Source organism: Papio anubis, chromosome 7 (assembly GCF_008728515.1).
Source record: "Papio anubis isolate 15944 chromosome 7, Panubis1.0, whole genome shotgun sequence".
In the NCBI taxonomy this organism is placed as follows: domain Eukaryota; kingdom Metazoa; phylum Chordata; class Mammalia; order Primates; family Cercopithecidae; genus Papio; species Papio anubis.
Window position 1 is genome coordinate 111,889,294 of NC_044982.1, and position 22,342 is coordinate 111,911,635.

General features: G+C 39.9%; 1 protein-coding gene across 8 annotated transcripts in view; it reads left to right on the plus strand.

Moving 5' to 3' along the window:
- The window catches only part of PEAK1 (pseudopodium enriched atypical kinase 1), a 305,281-nt gene that overhangs the window by 268,638 nt on the left and 14,301 nt on the right, over positions 1-22,342 (plus strand). For all 8 annotated transcript variants that reach the window (XM_031668449.1, XM_031668446.1, XM_017960817.3 and 5 more), the window contains one exon: positions 11,180-11,925. In XM_031668449.1, coding sequence (XP_031524309.1) covers positions 11,180-11,925 — 746 coding nt within the window. The remainder of the gene's footprint in view (positions 1-11,179; positions 11,926-22,342) is intronic.

A 22,342-nucleotide genomic window follows, 5' to 3' on the forward strand; every position in this document is an offset into this window, starting at 1 on the left:
GAGCACTGGTATGCCACAAAAATGTGGAGTATGTGATGTTATATTAGGCCTGCTGAAAGCTGAGCTTGGTGTCTGGTCCCATGGGCTTGAGAGGAATGTACAGGATTAAAAGTTTAAAATAAAAACAACTAAGATACCAAGCTTTTAAAACATTGGCCGAAATGATTGGAATTCAGTTAGGAGAACTTGTCTTTCTTGGAGGAAAAAAACTAAAAGCACAAACCAGTTTTAAACTTAGGAGAATGGCTTGACCTACTTACATGGACTGTGGAATGTTTGTGGTTTCATTTGGAACGCGTAAGTTTCTGATTCTCATGTGGAAATCTCCTTAGCTCCCAGGAGATCATATCCTGCTATTTGGGAAGAGAAGCCACGTTACTTACCTTTATTTCCTTGCTACCTTGGCTGTCCATTTCCATTTTGAATTGATGACCAACTCTGTTGACTCTGTCCCTCAGTCCAGCCACTTATTTCACACCTGCTGTGTACCTTACATCACATCAGGTTCTGAGGGGATGTAAAAACACACACTTTATAAAAGGCTAAAAATGCTCTAGTAGAGCAAAAAATGCTAAGAGAACACAGAGGAAGAAACGATGGCTTCCAGTTTGAGGTGGAGGAGTAGAGAGTAAGGAAGGCTTCAGTTGGTAAGTGCCATTTGAGCTAGGCCAAAGACAGACACCCAAGCTAAGGCAAAAATGTAAAAATAAAAACATGGAACATATTAACAGGAAATGAGTGATTCGTAGGAAGGGTTGATGAGAAATAGTGGTAGATAAGACAGAGAGCCTTGACCAACTTGCTGAGGAGTTTGAACTTTATTCTCTGGCTGGCAGAAAGTCACATGATCAGCCGTTCTTCACCTCCTCTGATAAGCATTAAAGAGCTGATGATGATGATAGACCTTCTGTCCTTTGTCAGTTCTGAGGTTATAAAAGAAAAAAAGGTACTTTTGGAATTCTCCATTTATCTCATGTCCGTGATTATTTTTGTTTCTTCTAATTTGGAGAAATGGGTAGAACATGGCTGCCCATAAAGCCTCTTATAGGGCCCACATTGAAACAGGTAAGAATAGGTTCATGTTCTAGTTTTTTTATGTATTCCATTCTGCTCTCAGCCCAGATTCTTTGCTTGGTCTTGGGTACACAGATGAGACACAGTCCGTTCCCTCAATGAGCAAACCAGTAGGGCATTCAGGAAGGAACACAAGTCGAGGGTTGTAAGTGCTTAAAGAGAAATATTCACAGGGTCTATCTTAGGGCCCAAGAAAGGTCAATTCTGGGGAGTGGAGTAAGAAATATTCCCCAGAAGCAGAATGTTTAAAGATGAGAGGAGTGGGAAACTATTCTTGGAAGAGGATCAGCATGAGCAAAGACACAAGACACAAAGGAAGCATAAAATTGCCAAGAGTGCTGGAGAAACCGCAAGTAGTTTGGTGGCTCTGCCTTAAGATATAAGAGGAAATGCGATGAGAAACAGGTATACCAGGGCCAGATCATGAAAGGCTCACTTTCTGTGCTTGAAGATTTAAACTTGATCTTTAGGAAAGAATATTTTAAAGCAGAGAAGTGTCATGATCAGCTTTGGTGTTTGAAAAACATCTCTCTGGTGGCTTGTGTGGTGAGGGAGGTAAAACTGGAGACAGCAATAATAGGAGATTATCACAGTTGTCTGGCAAGGATGATAGGGCCTGAGCTGGTGCAATTCACTGCTTCTAACCTTCTCCGTGGTGCTTCATCTCTGTAAGGTCTAGGTCAGCAACTGAAAAATTAGGATTTATTACAAAGCATACTTCTGTCATCTTGTAAATAAACCATGGTCTGACATCTCACATTAGCCAAGAGAAAATAGGGCTGGAACAGCTTTGGGAAGGAGACCCCACCATCACAGGAAACATTCAGTAAATGCCAAGCCCCTACGTGCTTGGTTAAGGGCACAGAGGAATGAGAAGATAAGACTGAAAACTGAATTGATGGTTGTTTCTAAGAATGGCTTGTTGATTTGCTTTATTGAGATATAATTTATATTCCATAAAATTCACCCTCCTAAAGTGTGCAGTTCAGTTAATTTTAGTATATTCACAGAATTTTGCAAGCATCACTGATGTGTAATTTCAGAGCATTTTCATCATCCCAGACAGAAATCCATTAGCAGTCACTGTCCATTCTCCCCTTCCCCCAGCCCCTTACAACTGCTAGCCTACTTTCTGTCTCTATGACTTTATATATTTCTGGAAATTTCATATAAGTGGAATCATATAATATGTGGTCATTTTTGACTGACTTCTCTCACTTAGTATAATTTCAAGGTTTTTCCATGTTGTAGCATACATCAGTACTTCACTCCTCTTATGCCTGAATAATAGTCAATTGTATACCACATTTAATTTATCCATTCATCAGGTGATGGACATCTGGTTTGTTTCTACTTTTTGGCTATTATAAATGTGCCGCTTGTGAACATTTGTATATTAAGTTTTGGTGGACATGTTTTCAGTTGTCTTGGGTATATACCCAGGAGTCGAAATGCTGGGTCAAATAGTAACTGTATGTTTAACTTTTCGAGGAACTACCAAAATATTTTCCAAGGTGGTGGCACCATTTTAGATTCCTACTAGCAATGTATAAACATTGAATTTCTCCACATCCTCACCAACACTTGCCTGTGTGTTTTATTACAGCTAACCTAGTAGATGTGAAATGACGTCTCAGTTTGCATTTACCTCATGAGTGATGATGCTGAACATCTTTCCACATGGACTGGCCATTTATATATTTTCTTCGAAGAAATAGCTATGCAAATCTTTTGTCCATTTTTACTTGGGTTATTTGTCTTTTTCAAAAGAGTTCCATATATTTTCTGAATGTAAGTCTCTTATCAGTTATGTAATTTGAACATATTTTCTCCCATTCTGTGAGTTGTCTTTTTTACCTTCTTGAAGATGTCCTTTGAGGCATAAAAGTTTATAATTTTTATTGACTTCCAATCTACTTTTTCTCTTGTTACTTATACTTTAGGTATCATAGCTAAGAAACCATTGCCTAACCCAAGGTTGCAAAGATTTATTCCTACTTTTTTTCTAAGAGTTTTTTAGTTTTAGCTCTTATATTTAAATTTTTCATACATTTTTAGTTAAGTTTTGTGTATAGTGTGAGGTAGGGATTCAATTTCATTATTTTGCTTGAAACTGTTCTTTCCCTGTTGGATTGTTTTGGCAATCTTGTCAAAAATCAATTGACCTTAAATATAAGGGTTCACTTCTGCACTCTCAAATATATTTCATTCATCTGTATTTCTATTCTTATGCCAGTACCACATACTCTTGATTACTCTAATTTTGTAATAACTTGGAATAGGAAAGTGTATTATTCTTTTTAAGGACTTTGACTACTCTAGGTTTCTTGTATTTCCATATGAATTTTAGGATGAGCCTGCCAGTTTCTGCAAGAAGTCTAGCTGGAATTTTGATAGGAATTACATTAAATCTGTAGATCAATTTAGGGAATATTTCCATTTTAACAATATAAAGTATCTGATCCATGAGCATAAGATGTCTTTCCATTTGCTTTTTAGTTTCAGCAATGCTTTATAGTTTTCAAAGTACAAGTCTTACACTGGTTTTGTTAGGTTTATTTCTGGTTACTTTATCCTTTTTAATGGTGTCATAAATAGAATTGTCTTCTTAATTTTATTTTGGATCATTCATTTATAATGTATAGAAATGAATTGGTTTTTGTATGCTGATCTTGTATCCTGTAACCTTGCTGAACTGGTATATTCATTCTAATAGTTTTTTTGTGTGTCAATTCCCTATGCTTCTCAATATACAGGATTGTATTATCTGTGAATGAAGAGAGTTTTACTTTCCTCTTTCCAATCTGGATGTCTTTATCTCTTTTTCTTTCCTAATATCCCTGACTAGAACCTCCTGTACAATGTAGAATAGAAATGGGCGAGGTGCAGTGGCTCATACCTGTAATCCCATCACTTTGGGAGGCCAAGGCAGGCAGATCACTTGAGCTCAGGAGTTTGAGACCAACCTGGGCAACATGGTGAAACCCTGTCTCTATGAAAAATACAAAAAATTAGCCGGGCATGGTGGTGCATGCCTGTAGTCCTGGCTACTTGGAGGACTGAGGTGGAAGGATCACTTCAGCCTGGGAGGTCGAGGCTGCAGTGAGCCAAGATTGTGCCACTGCACTCCAGCCTGGGTGACAAAGCGAGATCCTGTCTGAAAAAAAAGAAAGAAAGAAAGAAAGAAAAGAAAAGAAAAAGAAAAAAAAGAAATGGCAAGAATGCAAATCCTTATCTTGTTCCTGATATTATGGGGGAAACTCCAGTCTTTTATCAATAAGTATGATGTTAGCTCTTTTACAAAGATGCCCTTTCCTTTATCAGGCTGAGGATGTTCTCTTCTGTTTCTAGTTCATTGAATGTTATTATCATGGAAAGGTGTTTGATGTTATCAAACGTTTTTTCTGCATCTATTAAGGGTAATTATATGAACTTTTTTTCCCCTTTATTCCGTTGGCATGGTATATTACATTGATTGATTTTCAGATGTTAAACCAACCTTGCATTTCTGGAATAAATCCCACCTTGTTGTGGTGTATAATGTTTTTTTATATGTTGCTGGATTTTGTTTGCTAGCATATTGTGTAGATTTTCACATCTGTATTCGTAAAAGAAATTAGTCTCTAGTTTTCTTTTTATGTCTTTGTCTAGTTTTAGTATTTAGGTAATATTGGCTGCATTGAATTCAAGTTGGGAAGCATTCCCTCTCCTGTACTATTTTTTGGAAAAGTTTTCTAAAGATTGGTCTTAATACTTCTTTAAACATTTGGTAGAATTCATCAGTGAAGCCATCTGGTCCTGGGTTTTTCTTTGTGTGAATTTTTTAAAATACTAATTCAATTTCTTTCCTTATTATTATAGGTATCTATACAATTTTACTACTTTCTCTCTTTCAGTAGTAAATATTTTTTCCTTCATTCAAGAAATGGTTATTATTGATTCTATCTAGACCTTGTTATTGGCACAGAGATTACAGCAATGAATAAAACAAAAGCTCAGACCGTCTTGAAGCTTAGCATTCTCATATTTTTTTCTCTTCTCTTACTCTCCTGCTCTCTCTCCCCGTCCCTCCCTCTAAATATATATATACACACAATATATATTATATGTATATTATATATGTGTATATATGTGTTTGTGTTGTTGTTTGTTTATATTTAATATAGTTCTATTCCTTATAAAAATATTACTACATGGCATGGGTGGAGAAAAGAAGTCATTGAGTTTGCTGTATATATTGCTGTAGCTTATATAAATTCTCAGATATTCTTGAAGAAAATGGTGTGCATGGGAAATGGATATAGTCATGTGCTATATAATGATGTTTTAGTCAACAGTGGGCTGCACAAACAACACTGGTCTCATAGGATTATGATGGAGCTGAAAAATTCCTGTCACCTAGTGACAGCCATTGTAACATCATAGCGCAAGGCATTACTCACATGTTTGTGGTGATGCTGGTGTAAACAAACCTACTGCGCTGCCAGTCATATAAAAGTATAGCACATACAGTTATGTATAGTACATAATACTTTGTGATAAACTACTGTGTTACTGGTTTATGCATTTTCTGTACTATTACCATAATTTTAAAGTGTACTCCTACTTATTTTTAAAAAGTTAACTGTAAAACAGACTCAGGCAGGTCCTGCAGGAGGTATTCCAGAAGAAGGCATTGTTATCTTAGGAGATGACAGCTCCATGTGTGTTACTGCCCCTGAAAACCTGCCAGTGGGACAGGATGTGGAGGTGGAAGACCGTGATATTGATATTCTTAACCCTGTGTAGGCCTTTGTCATCATTGTCGCTGTCTTCACATGGTGTTTTTTCTTATAAGGACACCAGTCATACTGGATTAGGGCCCACTCTAATGACCTCATCTTAACTTGATTGCATCTACAAAGGCTTTATTTCCAAATAAGGTCACATTCACAGGTACCAGGGGTTAGGACTAGTAATATGTGTGTTTGTGTCTTCGTTTTTAACAAAAAGTTTTATAAATAAAAATAAATAAAATATGTTTAAATAGAGAAAGATTTGTAGCATAAAGACACAAAGAAAAAAAATTTTTTTTTTTTTTTTGAGACAGAGTCTCGCTCTGTCACCCAGGCTAATGTGCAGTGGTATAATCTCAGCTCGCTGCAACCTCCGCCTCCCAGGTTCAAGTGATTCTCCTGCCTCAGCCTCCTGAGTAGCTGGGAATATAGGCATGCACCACCATGCCTGGCTAATTTTTGTATTTTTAGTAGAGACAGAGTTTCGTCATGTTGGCCAGGCTGGTCTCAAACTCCTGACCTCAAGTGATCCGCCTGCCTTGGCCTCCGAAAGTGCTGGGATTACAGGCATAAGCCACCGTGCCTGGCCCAAAGAAAAAATATTTTTAAACAGCGTACAATGTGTTTTAAGCTAAGTGTTATTATAAGACTCAAAAAGTTAAACAAAATTTAAGTTTATAAAGTTAAAAAGTTACAGCAAGCTAAGGTTAATTCATCAATAATGAATTAAACTTAATAATAATTAAAATCAAAATTTTTAAAATAAATTTAGTATAGCCTAAGTATACAGTATATATAAAGTCTCCAGTAGTGTATGCTAATAATATGCAAGGCCTTTACATTCACTCACCACTCACTCGGTGACTCACCCAAGGCTACTTCCAGTCCTGCAGGCTGCTTTCATGGTAAGTGCCCTATACAAGCATACCATTTTTTTATCTTTTATACTGTATTTTTACTGTACCTTTTCTACATTTAGATACACAAGTAGTGTGTTAGTCCATTTTCACACTGCTGATAAAGTCATACCCAAGACTGGGCAATTTACAAAAGAAGATTTATTGGACTTACAGTTCCACATAGCTGGGGAGGCCTCACAATCATGGAGGAAGGCAAGGAGGAGCAAGTCACATCTAACGTGAATGGTAGCAGGCAAAGAGAGAGCTTGTGCAGGGGAACTCCTCTTTTAAAAGCCTCTTTTTAAAATCTTGTGAGACTTACTCACTATCATGAGAGCAGCATGGGAAAGACTTGCCCCTGTGATTCAATTACCTCCCACCGGGTCCCTCCCACAACACATGGGAATTCAAGATGAGATTTAGGTGGGGACACAGCCAAACCATATCATTCCACCCTTTGCCCCTCCCAGATCTCTGTCCTCACATTTCAAAACCTATCAGGCCGACAGTCCCCTAAAGTCTTAACTCATTTCCGCATTACCTCAAAAGTCCATAGTCCAAAGTCTCATCCGAGACAAGGCAAGTCCCTTCCACCCATGAGCCTGTAAAATCAAAAGCAAGTTAGTTACTTCCTAGATACAATGCAGGTACAGGCACTGGGTAAATACAGCCATTCCAAATGGGAGAAATTGGCCAAAACAAAGGGGCTACATGCCCCACACAAGTCTGAAATTCAGCGGGGCAGTCAAATCTTAAAGTTCCAAAGTGATCTCCCTTGACTCCATGCCTTGCATCTGGGTCATGCCCATGGTCTTGGGCAGCTCCACCCCTGTGGCTTTGCAGGGTATAGCTTCCCTCCCAGCTACTTTGAGGGGCTGGCATTGAGTGTCTGTGGCTTTTCCACATGCATGGTGCAAGCTGTCAGTGGATCTACCATTCTGGGATCTGCAGGACAGTGGCCCTCTTCTCACAGCTCCACTAGGCAGTGCCCCAGTAGGGACTCTGTGTGGGGGCTCCGAGCCCACATTTCCCTTTCACACTGCCCTAGCAGAGGTTCTCCATGAGGGCCCGACCCCTGCAAGCAACTCCTGCCTCAGCATCCAAGTATTTTCATACATCCTCTGAAACCTAGGCAGAGGTTCCCAAACCCCAATTCTTGACCTCTGTGCACTCACAGGCTCAGTGCCACATGGAAGCTGCCAAGGCTTGGGGCTTACACCCTCTGAAGCCACAGCCTGAGCTCTATATTGGCCCCTTTCAGCAATGGCTGGAGTGGTCAAGATACAGGGCACCAAGTCCCTAGGCTGCACACAGCACAGGGACCCTGGGCCTGACCCAGGAAACTACTTTTTCCTCCTAGGCCTTCGGGCCTGTGATGGGAGGGGCTGCCGTGAAAACCTTTGACATGCCCTGGAGAAATATTTCCCATTGTCTTGGGGATTAATTTCTCCTCAGAAAATGGTACTCTTTTCTATCGCATTGTCAGGCTGCAAATTTTCTGATTTTTATATTTAATTAATTTATTTATTTGGAGACGGGGTCTCGCTCTGTCACCAACTGGAGTACAGTGGCATGATCTCGGCTCACTGCAACCTCCACTTCCCAGGTTCAGGCAATTCTCTTGCCTCAGCCTCCTGAGTAGCTGGGACTAAAGGTGTCTGCCACCACGCCCGGCTAATTTTTGCATTTTTAGTAGAGACAGGGTTTCACCATGTTGGCCAGGCTGGTCTCAAACTCCTGACCTCAAGTGATCCACCTGCCTCAGCCTCTCAAAGTGCTGGGATTACAGGCATGAGCCACTGCACCAAGCCAAATTTTCTGAACTTTTATGCTCTGCTTCCCTTATAAAACTGAATGCCTTTAACAGCACCTAGGTCTCCTCTTGAATGTTTTGCTGCTTAGGAATTTCTTCTACCAGATACCCTAAATCGTCTCTCTCAAGTTCAAAGTTCCACAAATCTCTAGGGCAGGGCCAAATTTCTGCCAGTCTCTTTGCTAAAACATAACAAGAGTCACCTTTGCTCCAGTTCGCAACAAGTTCCTCATCTCCATCTGAGACAACCTCAGCCTCAACATTATTGTTCATGTCACTATCAGCACTTTTGTCAAAGCCATTCAACAATTCTCTAGGAAGATGCAAACTTTTCCACATTTTCCTGTCTTCTTCTGAGCCCTCTACACTGTTCCAACCTCTGCCTGCTACCTAGTTCCAAAGTTGCTTCCACATTTTTGGGTATCTTTTCAACAACACCCCACTCTACTGGTACCTGTTTACTGTATTAGTCCATTTTCACAGTGCTGATAAAGACATACACGAGACCAGGCCATTTACAAAAGAAAGAGGTTTATTAGACTTACAGTTCCACATGGCTGAGGAGGCCTCACAATCATGGCAGAGGGCAAGGAAGAGCAAGTCACATCGTATGTGGATGGCAGCAGGCAAAGAGAGAGAACGTGTGCAGGGGAACTCCTCTTTAAAATCATCAGATCTCATGAGACTTATTCTCTCTCACAAGAACAGTATGGGAAAGACCTGTGCTGACTCAATTACCTCCCACTGGGTCCCTCCCACAACATGTGGGAATTCAAGATGAGATTTGGGTGGGGACACAACCAAACCATATCAAGTAGTTAGCATTGTGTTACAGTTACCCACAGTATTCAGTACAGTACCATGTTGTACAGGTTTGTAGCCTACAAGCAGTAGGCTATACCATATAGCCTAGGTGTGTAGTAGGCTGTACCATCTAGGTTCGTGTAAGTACACTCTTTATGATTTTTGCATAATGATGAGATTGCCTAACTCTCTCAGAACTCATCCCTATCATAAGCAACACTTACTATTACATTCCCAGATTATATTGGTGCTTACCATTGACATGCTGCAAGGACATGATTTTAACAAAACAAAACCACCACCCCTATTCATTATCATCCTCAGCACCATCCAGCACCTTCTACTCTATATGAACATCAGTAGGAGAATGTATGAGTTTCCTAGGGCTGCTGTGAAAAAGTACCACAAATGGGTGTCTTAAGGTGTCACAGTTATGGAGGCTAGGAGTCTGAAATCAAGGTGTCAGCAGGTCTGTGTTCCCTCTGAAACACTGGGTAGATTCCTTTCTTGCCTTTGTCTGGCATCTGGTAGTGGCCATCAATCCTCTGTATTCCTTAGTCTACACCTGTGTCACTCCAGACTCTGCCTCCGATGTCATGTGGTGTTTTCCCTCTCTGTCCCTATCTTCACATCGTGTTTTTTCTTCTTATAAGGACATCAGTCATATTGGATTAGGGCCTATCCTAATGACCTCATCTTAACTATTAAATCTACAAAAACATCTGACAGGTCACATTCATAGGTACCAGGGGTTAGCACTTCAACATACCTTTTGGGGGGATATAATTCAACCCATAACAGAGCCTTATAACTCTGAAATCTTGAGTAGAGACCTCATTTTAATAACAAGACTAATTTTAATAGCCTTTATGGAAGTTTTGTGTATATTTCTCTGTCTTTAAAAAATAATGTTTTCTCTCTATTATACAATAAATCCTGAAGGTGTATTCAAACACACATGTGTTTTATCTTTTTCTAATCATAAATGCTGGAAACTAAGCAGAGATGAATTGTTCTCTAACTAGGACTTATAAAAGGTGTTGAAAGATTGTATCTGTCAAATCACAATGTATATGCCCACCAAAATAAAAGAGAATCACATAAGAGTTTGGGAATTAGTGTTCAGAACAGAAGTTGACTGCTCATATACACCGTTCCCCTTACCACAATCACAGGAATCTTATATGTAGACCAGTTTAAGCAATGTCAGAATCCATCTCTATAGTAAAATAAATATCATGGCTTTTGAAATTGTTTTCATGTGTTGGAAAATGTTATATATCTGACAAGTACTATATACAATACAATGTAACTTTGGAATAAAAAGAACAGAATACTATCTTCTGAGCCCCTGTCTAATGGTCGCATTGCTAGTTTCAATTCTGTTTGTAATAATGCTCCCAAGTATTTTCTTTATCCACAATGCTATCATCTCTACTCTGTCACAATCCAAGTATATTTGAGGGTCTGTCATTCCTTAATATTCTGGTGTGGTGAATACAGCACTCTGAAGGGTAGGACTGGAGAATCTGGTTTCCTTTTTGGAAAAAAAAAAACTCATCACCCAAACCAGTGCCCTGTTCCTGGACAGGGCCAAGATATTATGCATATTTATTGTTCCCACCAAGGCTTGGATACTTCAATGTTTAGGTATTTGTTCTTTGGTTGTTCTCTTTTCCCATTTTGAACTAAAGAGTTGACTTATTCTTACATTCCCATGGTTACCTCACTCATTTCTGCTCAAGTTTCAGTTATAAAATGAGATTGAAAACTTTACTTACTCTTTCCTTTTTATTGCTTTAAAAACAATACAGGGCAATCTAGAGCAGCCATGATACCTCCCAAGCAGCCACGACAGCCCAAGGGAGCTGTGGATGATGCCATTGCCTTTGGAGGGAAAACAGACCAAGAAGCACCCAATGCTTCCCAACCTACACCACCCCCACTGCCAAAGAAGATGATCATAAGAGCCAATACAGAGCCAATCTCCAAGGACCTCCAGAAATCCATGGAAAGTAGTCTTTGTGTCATGGCTAATCCCACCTATGATATCGACCCCAACTGGGATGCCAGCAGTGCTGGTTCTTCCATCAGCTATGAACTCAAAGGACTGGACATTGAGTCTTATGACTCCTTGGAAAGGCCATTGCGCAAGGAGAGACCTGTCCCCTCAGCAGCAAACAGCATTTCCAGCTTAACCACTCTCAGTATTAAGGATAGATTTTCCAACAGCATGGAATCCCTCTCTAGCCGGCGTGGGCCCTCTTGCAGACAGGGCCGAGGCATCCAGAAGCCGCAGAGACAAGCACTTTATCGAGGACTTGAGAATCGGGAGGAAGTAGTGGGTAAAATCCGAAGCCTTCATACAGATGCCTTGAAGAAACTGGCTGTTAAATGCGAAGACCTTTTCATGGCTGGGCAGAAAGACCAGCTCCGTTTTGGAGTGGACAGCTGGTCAGACTTCAGGCTAACCAGCGATAAACCATGTTGTGAGGCAGGTGATGCAGTTTACTATACTGCTTCATATGCAAAAGATCCACTTAATAACTATGCAGTCAAGGTAAGAAAATATTATAAATCTCATGTTAAGTCTTAACTAGTACATTGTTATTGGGATGCATTCATTCTGCTTTTCTCCTTTCTTTCCTTCATTCCTCCATTCAGCAAATTATTGAGCATCTACCTCTTACCAGATGCTGGATTAAGCAGGGGGCTTATTTATTATTTAGAGAAAACAGATGTATAACTTAACAGAATTACAACAGTATACTGCATGCAAAGATAGAGGTAAACAAGAATTCTATGGGATCTTGGAGGTACCTTAACCCAAACTCTAGAAGTCAAAGAAGTCTTTTTTTTTTTTTTTTTTAAGACAGAGTTTCGCTCTTGTTGCCCAGGCTGGAGTGCAATGGTGCAATCTCAGCTCACTGTAATCTCCGCCTCCCAGGTTCAAGTGATTATCCTGCCTCAGCCTCCTGAGTAGCTGGGATTATAGGCACCTGCCACCACACCCAGCTAATTTTTGTATTTTTAGTGGAGATGGGGTTTCACCACATTGGCCAGGCTGGTCTCGAACTCCTGATCTCAGGTGAGCCACCCACCTCAGCCTCCCAAAGTGCTGGGATTACAGGCGTGAGCCACCGTGCCCGGCCAAAGAAGTCTTTTTAAAGTAGGTAACCTGGCCAGGCGTGGTGGTTCACGGCTGTAATCCCAGCACTTTGGGATCCCAAAACAGGTGGATAGCTTGAGCCCGGGAGTTCGAGACCAGCCTCAGCAACATGGTAAACCCCTGTCTCTACAAAAAAAAAAAATAGAAAAAAATTAGCCAAATGTGGTGGCTCATGCCTGTAGTCCCAGCCACCCAGGAGGCTGAGGTGGGAGGATCACCTGAGCCCAGGAAGTCAGGGCTGAAGTGAGCCATGATCAGGTCATTGCACTACAGCCTGGGCAACGAAGTGAGACCCTGTATTCAAAAAAAAGTAGGTAACCCTTGAGCTTTGCTTTTTGCAAGGGCTACATATAAATACGAGGTCTGTTATGTACCTTTCACTGCATGTTTCTGTCTTTTTTTTAGGCTGGAGTGCAGTGGCATGATCATAGCTCACTGCAGCCTCAGCTGTGCACTACCACATGACTAATTTTTTTGTTTTTAGTAGAGATGGTGGTCTCACTATGTTGCCCAGGCTGGTCTCAAACTCCTGGCTTCCAGTGATCCTCCCACCTTGGCCTCCCAAAGTGCTGGGATTACAGGCATGAGCCACCATACATAGTTTATGTTTCTGACTTTACTCTCTACCAGCTAAGAAATGCTTGTCTACCTCTTCTCTGTAACTCCTTTGCTCCCTAGAGAAACATTTTTATAGAGGAGGATAACTAATGTTTATTGATGTGCCTGAAACTTTATTTTTGTTATGTAATTTAATCTTCACATCAACTTTATAAGATTAAGATATTTTTCTCCATTTGACATATGAGGAAAATGAAGCTCCAAGAAGTAAGCTGACTTGGTTAGGATCACACAGCTAGCAAGTAGTGGAAATGAGTTTTTTTTTGTTGTTGTTTTGTTTTGTTTTGCTTTGTTTTGTTTTGTTTTGTTTTTTGAGACAGAGTCTCCCTCTGTTGCCAGGTTGGAGTACAATGGCGAGATCTTGGCTCACTGCAGCCTCTGCCTCCTGGGTTCAAGCGATTCTCCTGCCTCAGCCTCCCGAGTAGCTGGGACTACAGGCGTGGGCCACCATGCCCGGCTAATTTTTGTATTTTTAGTAGAGATGGGGTTTCACCATGTTGGCCAGATGGTCTCAATCTGCCCGCCTCGGCCTCCCAATGTGCTGCGATTACAGGCATGAGCCACTAGGCCCTGCCAGAGCTGAGTTTTAATCACAAATATTTCTGACTCCGTAGCTGCATTTTGTCCATTGTGCCACTTATCAATTTCTTACATGTAGATTGCTTATTTCAGAAAACCCACTTCTTCAAGACAGCTAAACTCTTGATGTCAAGAATTATTGCCCAGTTACATTCACTCTAACAGAAAGCCATAGGTTTCATCAATATAATAAGTAAAGTGTCGACTTTGAAGTCCAAAAGATTTGGGTTCAGATCCTGGTTCTGCCTCTTAGTAGCTTTGTCAATAATGGCACCCATCTTATGGAGCTGTTGTTTGGTTAAAAGAGAACAAAATGTCCCTAATAAGTGTTCATTTCATTCACTACCCACTACCTTCTTCCCTAGGTTACTTTACAAGAGCAACGATCTTTGAGCCTCAGTTTCCTCCTTTCAGATGTTTACAGTGGGGGTAGGATCAAGTGAGATAATGCATGTGAAAGGTTTTTGAAAAACACAAAGCCCTGTGTAAACTTAAGGTAGTGTTCTCCATTCCCATAGTCCCTTTTTACTGATTCTATTCACTGGTTCAAAAGCAATTAACATATCTAAATGACTTTTACATGTTAATTTGGCTTAGAAAGACCAGATGGTATCTTAGCAAATTAACGGATAAGGTAAACGATTGGCCTTACCTATCAAGACAGAATGTATGTATGAAACAGACCTTCAGCTAGCTGCCCTCTGCAGTTACAGTATCTACACCAGTTGACTGACTGATGTCACTGGCAGAGTAATCGTGTGCTCCAGCCCACACTTTTTAAATTAAATTGAGGGATAAACTGTAAGGAGGGGGATCTGGATTCAAGTTAATACATTACTGATGAGTTTAAAAAGGCATTTTGAGATTCTACATGGCACTTAAGACCTGTTATATAAATTGAGGTTATGGTGCCTTATCTATCTTGGGCCATTATTGCTGCAAAATCACCAATGCAGGATGAGTACCTGTTTCAGAAAGGGACATTGAACTATCTGTTCTTTCAAAACAATTGAGAAGTAGGGCTTGACTAACTTTATGTATTATTGCCTTGCAATCTTGTCTCTTTCCCAAATCAGTGGTCTGGTATTGATTTCTTTGCTTATAATGATGTCAAACCAATCTCCAAAGAACAGGTGGCCAGTGGTTATATAGTAGGAGTTGTTGGCAGGTTTGGAAAAGGATATTTTACACTAAATGCTAAATATAAATGTTTCTTTTAAGACCCTGTGGTATTTCCAGAAGTGCCCAATTGATTATACAATCTTAGAGGAATAAACTATTAGGGCTCTGTGAACCCTGCCTTTGCAGAGAAAACCAAAAGACACCACCAGTTGGCCCACACAAACAACTTTTTTCTGTTTGTCTTATTAAATTCCCTTCCCATACTAAGGGAATTTAGAATAGTCTAATGAGTGTAACTGTCTCTTGAAGAGACTAAAAGTTCTTTAAAATGTTGCAAACAAAAAGTCAGTGGTAGGCCGAGCGTGGTGGCTCACGCCTGTAGTCTCAACCCTTTGGGAGACTGAGGCAGGCAGATCACCTGAGATCAGGAGATGGAGACCAGCCTGGCCAACATGGTGAAACCCCGTCTCTACTAAAAATACAAAAAAAAATAGCCAGTCCTTGTCGTGGGCACCTGTAATCCCAGTTACTTGGGAGGCTGAGGCATGAGAATTGCTTGAACCCGGGAGGTGGAGGTTGCTGTAAGCTGAGGCACTGCACTCCAGCCTGGGCAGCAGAGTGGGACAACATCTCAAAAAAAAAAAAAAAAAAAAAAAAATCAATGGTAGAATTTAGCAATTTGAAAGCCAAAGGATACCACCCCTCCTCCTTAAATACCAAATCCACTGTATGTTATTTTAGTTTGCTCCGGTTGCATAACAACACATCATATTCTGTATGGCTTAAACAACAGAAATTTATTTTCCCCATTTCTGGAGGCTAAAAAATTCAAGTTCATGGTTCCAGCTTATTTGCTTTCTGGGGAGGGCTTTCTTCCTGGCTTACAGACAGCCACCTTCTCTTTGTGTCCTCACATGGCAAGGAGGGAGGGAGAGAGGAAGGAAGAGAGTACAAGGGAGAGGCTATGCACTGGTATCTCTTATAAGGACACCAGTTCTATTGTATCAGGGCTCCATGCTTATGACCTAATTTAGCCTTAATTACCTCTTTATGGGTACTCTCTCACATTGGGGGTTAAGGATCCAACATACGAATTGGTGGTGGGGAACACATAATTTAGCCCATAGAACTCTACCTCTAACCCACCCTGCCTCAGAATATCTGTCCTTATAGCATGCAAAACACATCCCAACAGCTCCAAAAGTCTTATTTATGACAACATCAACTCTAAATTCTAAAGTCCAAAGTCTCATCTAAATATCATCTAAATCAGATATGGGTGAGATTCAAGGTATGATTTGTCCTGAGGCTCTCCAGTTGTGAACCTGTGAAACCATAAGTTACATGCTTACAAAATACAACTGTGAACAGGCATAGGATTGACATTCCCATTCCAAGAGGAAGAAATCAGAAGGAAGGAAGGAGTGATAAATCCCAAGCAATTCTGAAACCTGGCAAGTCAAGTTCTATTAAATGTTCGGCCCAAGAATAATCCTCTTTGATTTGATACTCTCCCCTGCAAGCCCACTGGAGTGGCAGCATCACCACCATGGCTCCACATAGCGGCCAATACTGAGGCACTGGTCATGGTTATCCTGGCCTACCAGATCTCAAGAGGCAACTTCACCCTTTGAAACTCAGGATGGATCAGCCTTGCCTACTGGTCCTTTGGTGGGAAAAGCAGCCCTGATGTTTCTGTATCACTTTCAGGATCATTCTTCCCTTTCCTTGAAGAATAGTACATGTTAGCAGCCAAATAGCTCTGTGGGCTAGTCCTGTAGAATCCAAGTTCAGTAGCCTTCCTTTATTTTGTCCCACTTTTTCCCTTTTAATTCAAACTGGCAATGTCTTTGCTGGTATAATCCCATTCTTATCCCTGACTTGTGTTGAGATGGCTGGTTAAGTCCATAAGTCATACCCATCTTCTCTTTACCAAATAGTTGTTTAGCCACACCCTTGGTATTCTCTTAAAACAAGCTTTCACTCTTTTTTTTTTTTTTTTTTTTTTTTTTTCGAGATGGAATCTCACTCTGTCACCCAGGCTGGAGTGCAGTGACACAATCTCAGTTCACTGCAACCTCCGCCTCCCGGGTTCAAGTGATTCTCCTGCCTCAGCCTCCCAAGTAGCTGGGATTACAGGCGTCTGCCACTACACCTGATGATTTTTGTATTTTTAGTAGAGACAGGATTTCACCGTGTTGGCCAGGCTAGTCTCGATCTCCTGACCTCAGATGACCCACCCGCCTCAGCCTCCCAAGTACTGGGATTACAGGCATGAGCCAGCACGCCAAGCCTCACCTTTTTCACAGTATGGATAGACTGCGAATTTTCTAAGTCTTCACATTCTGGTTTCTTTTTGCTCAACAATTCCTTTTTCAATTCATCTCTCTCCTTTCACATTTTACTATAAGCAGTCAGGAGGAACCAAGCCACTCCTTCACTTTGCTTAGAAATCTCAATTTCATCTCTTGCAAGTTTTGTCTTCTACAAAACACAGTCCTGCTAAATTCTTTGCCACTTTATGACAAGGATTGCCTTTCCTCCAGTTTCCAATAATGTTCCTCATTACTATCAGAGACCTCATCAGAATCACCCCTAACATCCATATTTCTAGCAACTGTCTGTTCATGGTTATCTGGGCTTTTTCTCACATGCATCTCAAAACTCTTCTACCCTCTACCCAATTCCAAAGCTGCTTCTACCTTTTAAAGTATTTTTACAACAGCACACCACTTCTCAGTATCAAAATCTCATCCTGCTCAGGCTGCCATAACAAAATACCACAGACTGAAAAGGATAAATTTATTTTCTCACAGTTATGGAGGCTGGAAGAGAGACAGAGAGAAAGAGAGAGAGAGAAAAAAAACACAAAAAGCATGTGCAAGCACACCCCAGTGTCTCTTCTTAAAAGGACACTAATCCTGTCACATCATGGCCCCACTCTTATGATCTCTTTTAACTTAATTACCTCCTTGTTAGCCTTGTCTCTAAAATACAGTAACATTGTAGGCTAGGGCTTCAACATATGAAGAGGTGGGGAGAGAGACAATTCTGTCCATAGAAGGTGTCATGTTTGTCTTTGTTATAAAGCAAATGGTTTTAACTCAGGACTTTTCCTGGATTTGAAGGTTTTCCTCTTTCATATTTATTCTAATCTTCATTCAACATAATTAGCTTTATTATTTGTGTTGGTCTTAAATGAAAAGGCATCACAGCACTGAATAAAGAGCTTTGGAGTCAGCTGACCTGGGTCCAAGTTCTGAAGATATCACTGTGTATTTTTATGCAAGTCATGCGCCTCTCTTGGTTTTCACATCAGTGTATATTAACTGCCCTACTTACCTCAGATGATTGTTATAGTACATGTGTTTCTATAGTGAAACTGCTTTTATAAACTGTAAAGTACATATAAAATAATACATTATTGTTATTAACAATAATGGAAAATTGCTGCTCAACATTTTCTGGATCACTCACTATTCTTTCTTAACATTAGGCATTGACTTGAGCATATTTAGATAGGTTCAGCACTTAGATATTCTTTCTCATTACTTCAGAGATGTAAACATCTTTGTTTTTCCTTAAAATTATGAGAGAAAGCTGCAAACAGCTTCAAGAATTTAAGTACTTCCAAAAATTGGAAACAAACTAGGTACCTTATATTAAGACACCAATATAATAAATTATGGCATGTAAGTCCAATGGAATGTTTGTACCTACTAAAAGTGGTAATTATGAAGACTACATAAAATTATGAAAAACATTTTTTAAATGTCACGTGAAAGTAGTCGAATGCCAATAACATGATCATAACTTTAAGAAAATTGACCTACAAAATGGTAATACTCAAATAATTCCTGTGCTAAGGTAGTAACAGTTATTTTGATTAGTAAAAAAAATGATGTCATAATGTCTTTTCAATTAAAAAAACAAGAATCAGAGATTTTGGATCATTTGAAACTAAGCTTCTTTAAAACAGGTATCCTTAGTTATTCATCTCTGTAGTCCCATTCTCTAGTACCAATTATAAACAGCACCTGTTTAATGCTACTCGGCTTTTGCACACTGTGGTTCCTCTCTCTGGACTGCTCTTCTCCTGGGAGACAGTATAATACAATAAAGCATTTCTGCATTGTGATCTGCTATGACCTATTTCAGAATCACCTGAGGGATCCTCATTAAAAATGTCATTTCCTTGGCCGTATTCCATACCTACAGAATCAGAATGGCTGGCAGTAAAGCCCTGGAAACTGCATTTGTACTAAGTACCCCAAGTGGTTCCTCTGTACAAAATGTGAGGACTGTTAACAAAGTGGCTAAGAATTTAGGCTTTTAAGTCAGACAGACCTGGGTTTAAATCTGTGCTGTAGCTACATATTAGCTGTTACCTTGGCCATTACTTTCCTTTTCTATATCCAGTGTCTTTATCTGTAAAATGGAAAAAAATACTTTAGGTCTTCTTAAAACCATTGTAAAAAATCACAGAAGTTAATATGTATACAGTGATATATATATATACACACACACACACACACACACACAGTGCTGAGAGCATCACTTGGCACAAAGTTAAGCATTTAGTAAAAGTTGGTTATTCCTTCCTTTTCACATACTTGGAAAGCTCCTATGTGTTCTTAAAGAATCCAGCTCTGAATTTTCTTCTTTAATTTTCTGAGCACATGTTGCACGCTATACCTACTGGATTTCTTAACCATTGCATTATCATGAGACAGTTATATAATTAAACAAGAACATGCTTCCCCTCCCGTCTCCCCACTATTATACCTGACCTTCTACATGGCGGGGACCATGGCTTATTAATTCTTACATCATTAGCATCTATTATAATATCGTGTACATAGTTGGCATTCAATAAATATTTCTTGACCTTTCAAAAAGTGTTTACTGTATAAAACATTGTGATATTTGTTGTAGTTTACAGAAATAAATATGAATAAACAAAAGCCTTGCCCTCAAGAAGCTTATATTCCAGTGAGAAAGACAAAGTCATAAATAATAGCTCTTAAACAAAACAGATTATAATGAAAGTTCGGAGTGGTATACAGAGATGTAAAGATAAATGAAGATTAATGAATGAAATAAGTTATTAGCACTTCTCTTGGGGCCAATAAGAAAGGGCCTTTTGTATCCACTTTGCTCTTCTTTGTGGTAAATGCAGTACATTGAGAGAATAGTGGAAAATTAGGCTATGGAGAGATTAGAGACCAAATTTAGAGATTTGAGTGATGAACTTAAGAGGTTAGACTTTATTTTGTGTTTTGTGGGAAGCCACTAAGTATTTTTAAACAGAAATAACATAAGATTTTGGATGACAACTATCATAAGAGAGGTCAGAAGGACTGGAAGCAAGGAAGCCAGTCATTATGCTATTGCAGTAGTCCAGGTAAAATGAGACCTGACATAAGGCAAAGGAAAAGAAGGGGCAGATGGTTAAAGAGCTGAGGGAGGCAGTTGACCATGTCTGGTGAGTATGGGACTAGGGCAGTGATGCTAAAATTTCAAGGTAGAACAACCTCTAAGAGAATGGTGATGCCATTAGTTGAAATATGAATCAGAAAAGCCAGAAAAATGAGTTCTCAATGGGATATGCCCATAGGGCAGCCAAGTTGAGAGAACCCCAGGATCCAGGTAAAAATGTGGGTTTGGTACTCAGAAGAGAGTTCAAGCCTAGAAATGTGGTCATAGACTTGATTTAGTTGAAACTGTGGGATTACATGAGATTGTAATGGAAGAGTCTGCAAAGTGGGAAAAGGCCTACACATCTAAGTGACCCAAAGCAGGAGCAACTGGAAAATCTGTAGCAAAAGGCAGGGCTCTACAGGCCAAAGAGTCCAAGGTTGCAGAGGGCTTGTGCAGAATGAAGACTCAGAAGAAGGCAAGAATTTAATCTCTTATAAGCCTCAAGAAAATGCAATGTTGGTAATAATGGGGGTGAATGCTAGACACAGTTTAAAGAGCGAATAGGAGGAGGAAGCTGTGGAGGCAGTGAGCACAGCCTACTTTTTAAATAAATGTTTTGATGAAAGAAGAGCCAAATTGATTTCCAAACAATATTTAACTTTCAACTCCCATTTTCCATCTTGTCCATATCTTCTTTTATCCTCTCTTCCCCATTTGGTGAGCCACCACCCAGCAGATTGCATTGTCTGTCTCTGTGGGCTATATATTGGCTGGCCTCCAGCCCTTAACTTAACCATTCCTGCTCTCAAAGTAAAACTTAACATAAATTTAAGCCTGAACTTAACTTCCCTGCCCTCTAAATAAAATCTAACTTGCTTTTTCCCTTTCAAAGAATCTGGGTAGGCACTGACCAAACACATAATCCTCATATCCTCATAGTAGACTAAAGCCAATTTTAGAAGGGCCTTCACTGTTCTACACAGTGGGAAACTAAGGCCAGCGAGGAACAGTCACTTCTGCATGGGGACACCAGCTTTGTGGCAGGCTCCTAGGTAGAACCTGACTCCTAGGTAGAACCTCTCCTATTATTTCATACCTGAGGCAGTAAACTGACCTTGCTGTGTCTCAGTGTTGTTTCTTAATGGAAAAATGACAGCCTTTTGCTTAGAATCAAGATGGACGGTTGACAAAATTATGGCTCAGTATCACTGAGGTACTGTTTTTTTCATTACACTTATGAGATCATTTTATAAAAAGTACTATCATGTGAGACCACAGAGGAAATGTGGATGCAGTTACTTTGAAGAGGATGCTAAAAATTTCACATAAGCAAAAAGTGTAAATTTCTGAATTATTTTCTTCCAGAATTGGGATAGTAGGTATCTTTAAGGTAGTCCCAGTCTTTGTTCTCAAGGATAGAGCATACAAAACTCAATAAAGATATACACTTCCCTGTTACAAAAGTGGGGCTGCTTCCTTTCTTCCAGCTATGCCAGAATCTTGTTAAAAGCTTGTAATAATGTAGAGGTGAACTGTGGAGACCAGCATCTTTTACTGCATTTTTGACTCCAGAGTCTCCGTTTATCTCATTTGAGTAGATCCTGACAAAACAAGATACTAAATAAAAAAGCATTACAGGTAGAAATTTACAACTAGTTCAGACTATATACACAGGCAATTAATTACTGGCTTAGTGGTGAGGAAAAAACTAGAGGGGAAACCACTTCCACTTTCATAATTCAACGTAAATATTTTTAACAGTGAAATTTTACAGAAAGTGATTGATCAGCAGCCAACTACACATACTCATGGCCATCCTAGTTTGGTGTCCATTTCATTTCAGGTTCAGTGCATACAGAAGCACCTGAGTCTCAACTGGGAACTGATTTAGGAAGGAGAGGTTTTGGATGTTTCTGTAAACCTGGAATCAAAATGAGTTGCCTGGTGGGAAAAGGGAGCATGACTTTAATTAATGAGGTGAGAGGATATAGTTGAGAATCACAAGTTGGAATTCAAGTTAATTGAATTCCTAATGTGGGCCCTGAGCTGGTTATAGGACTACTCTGTG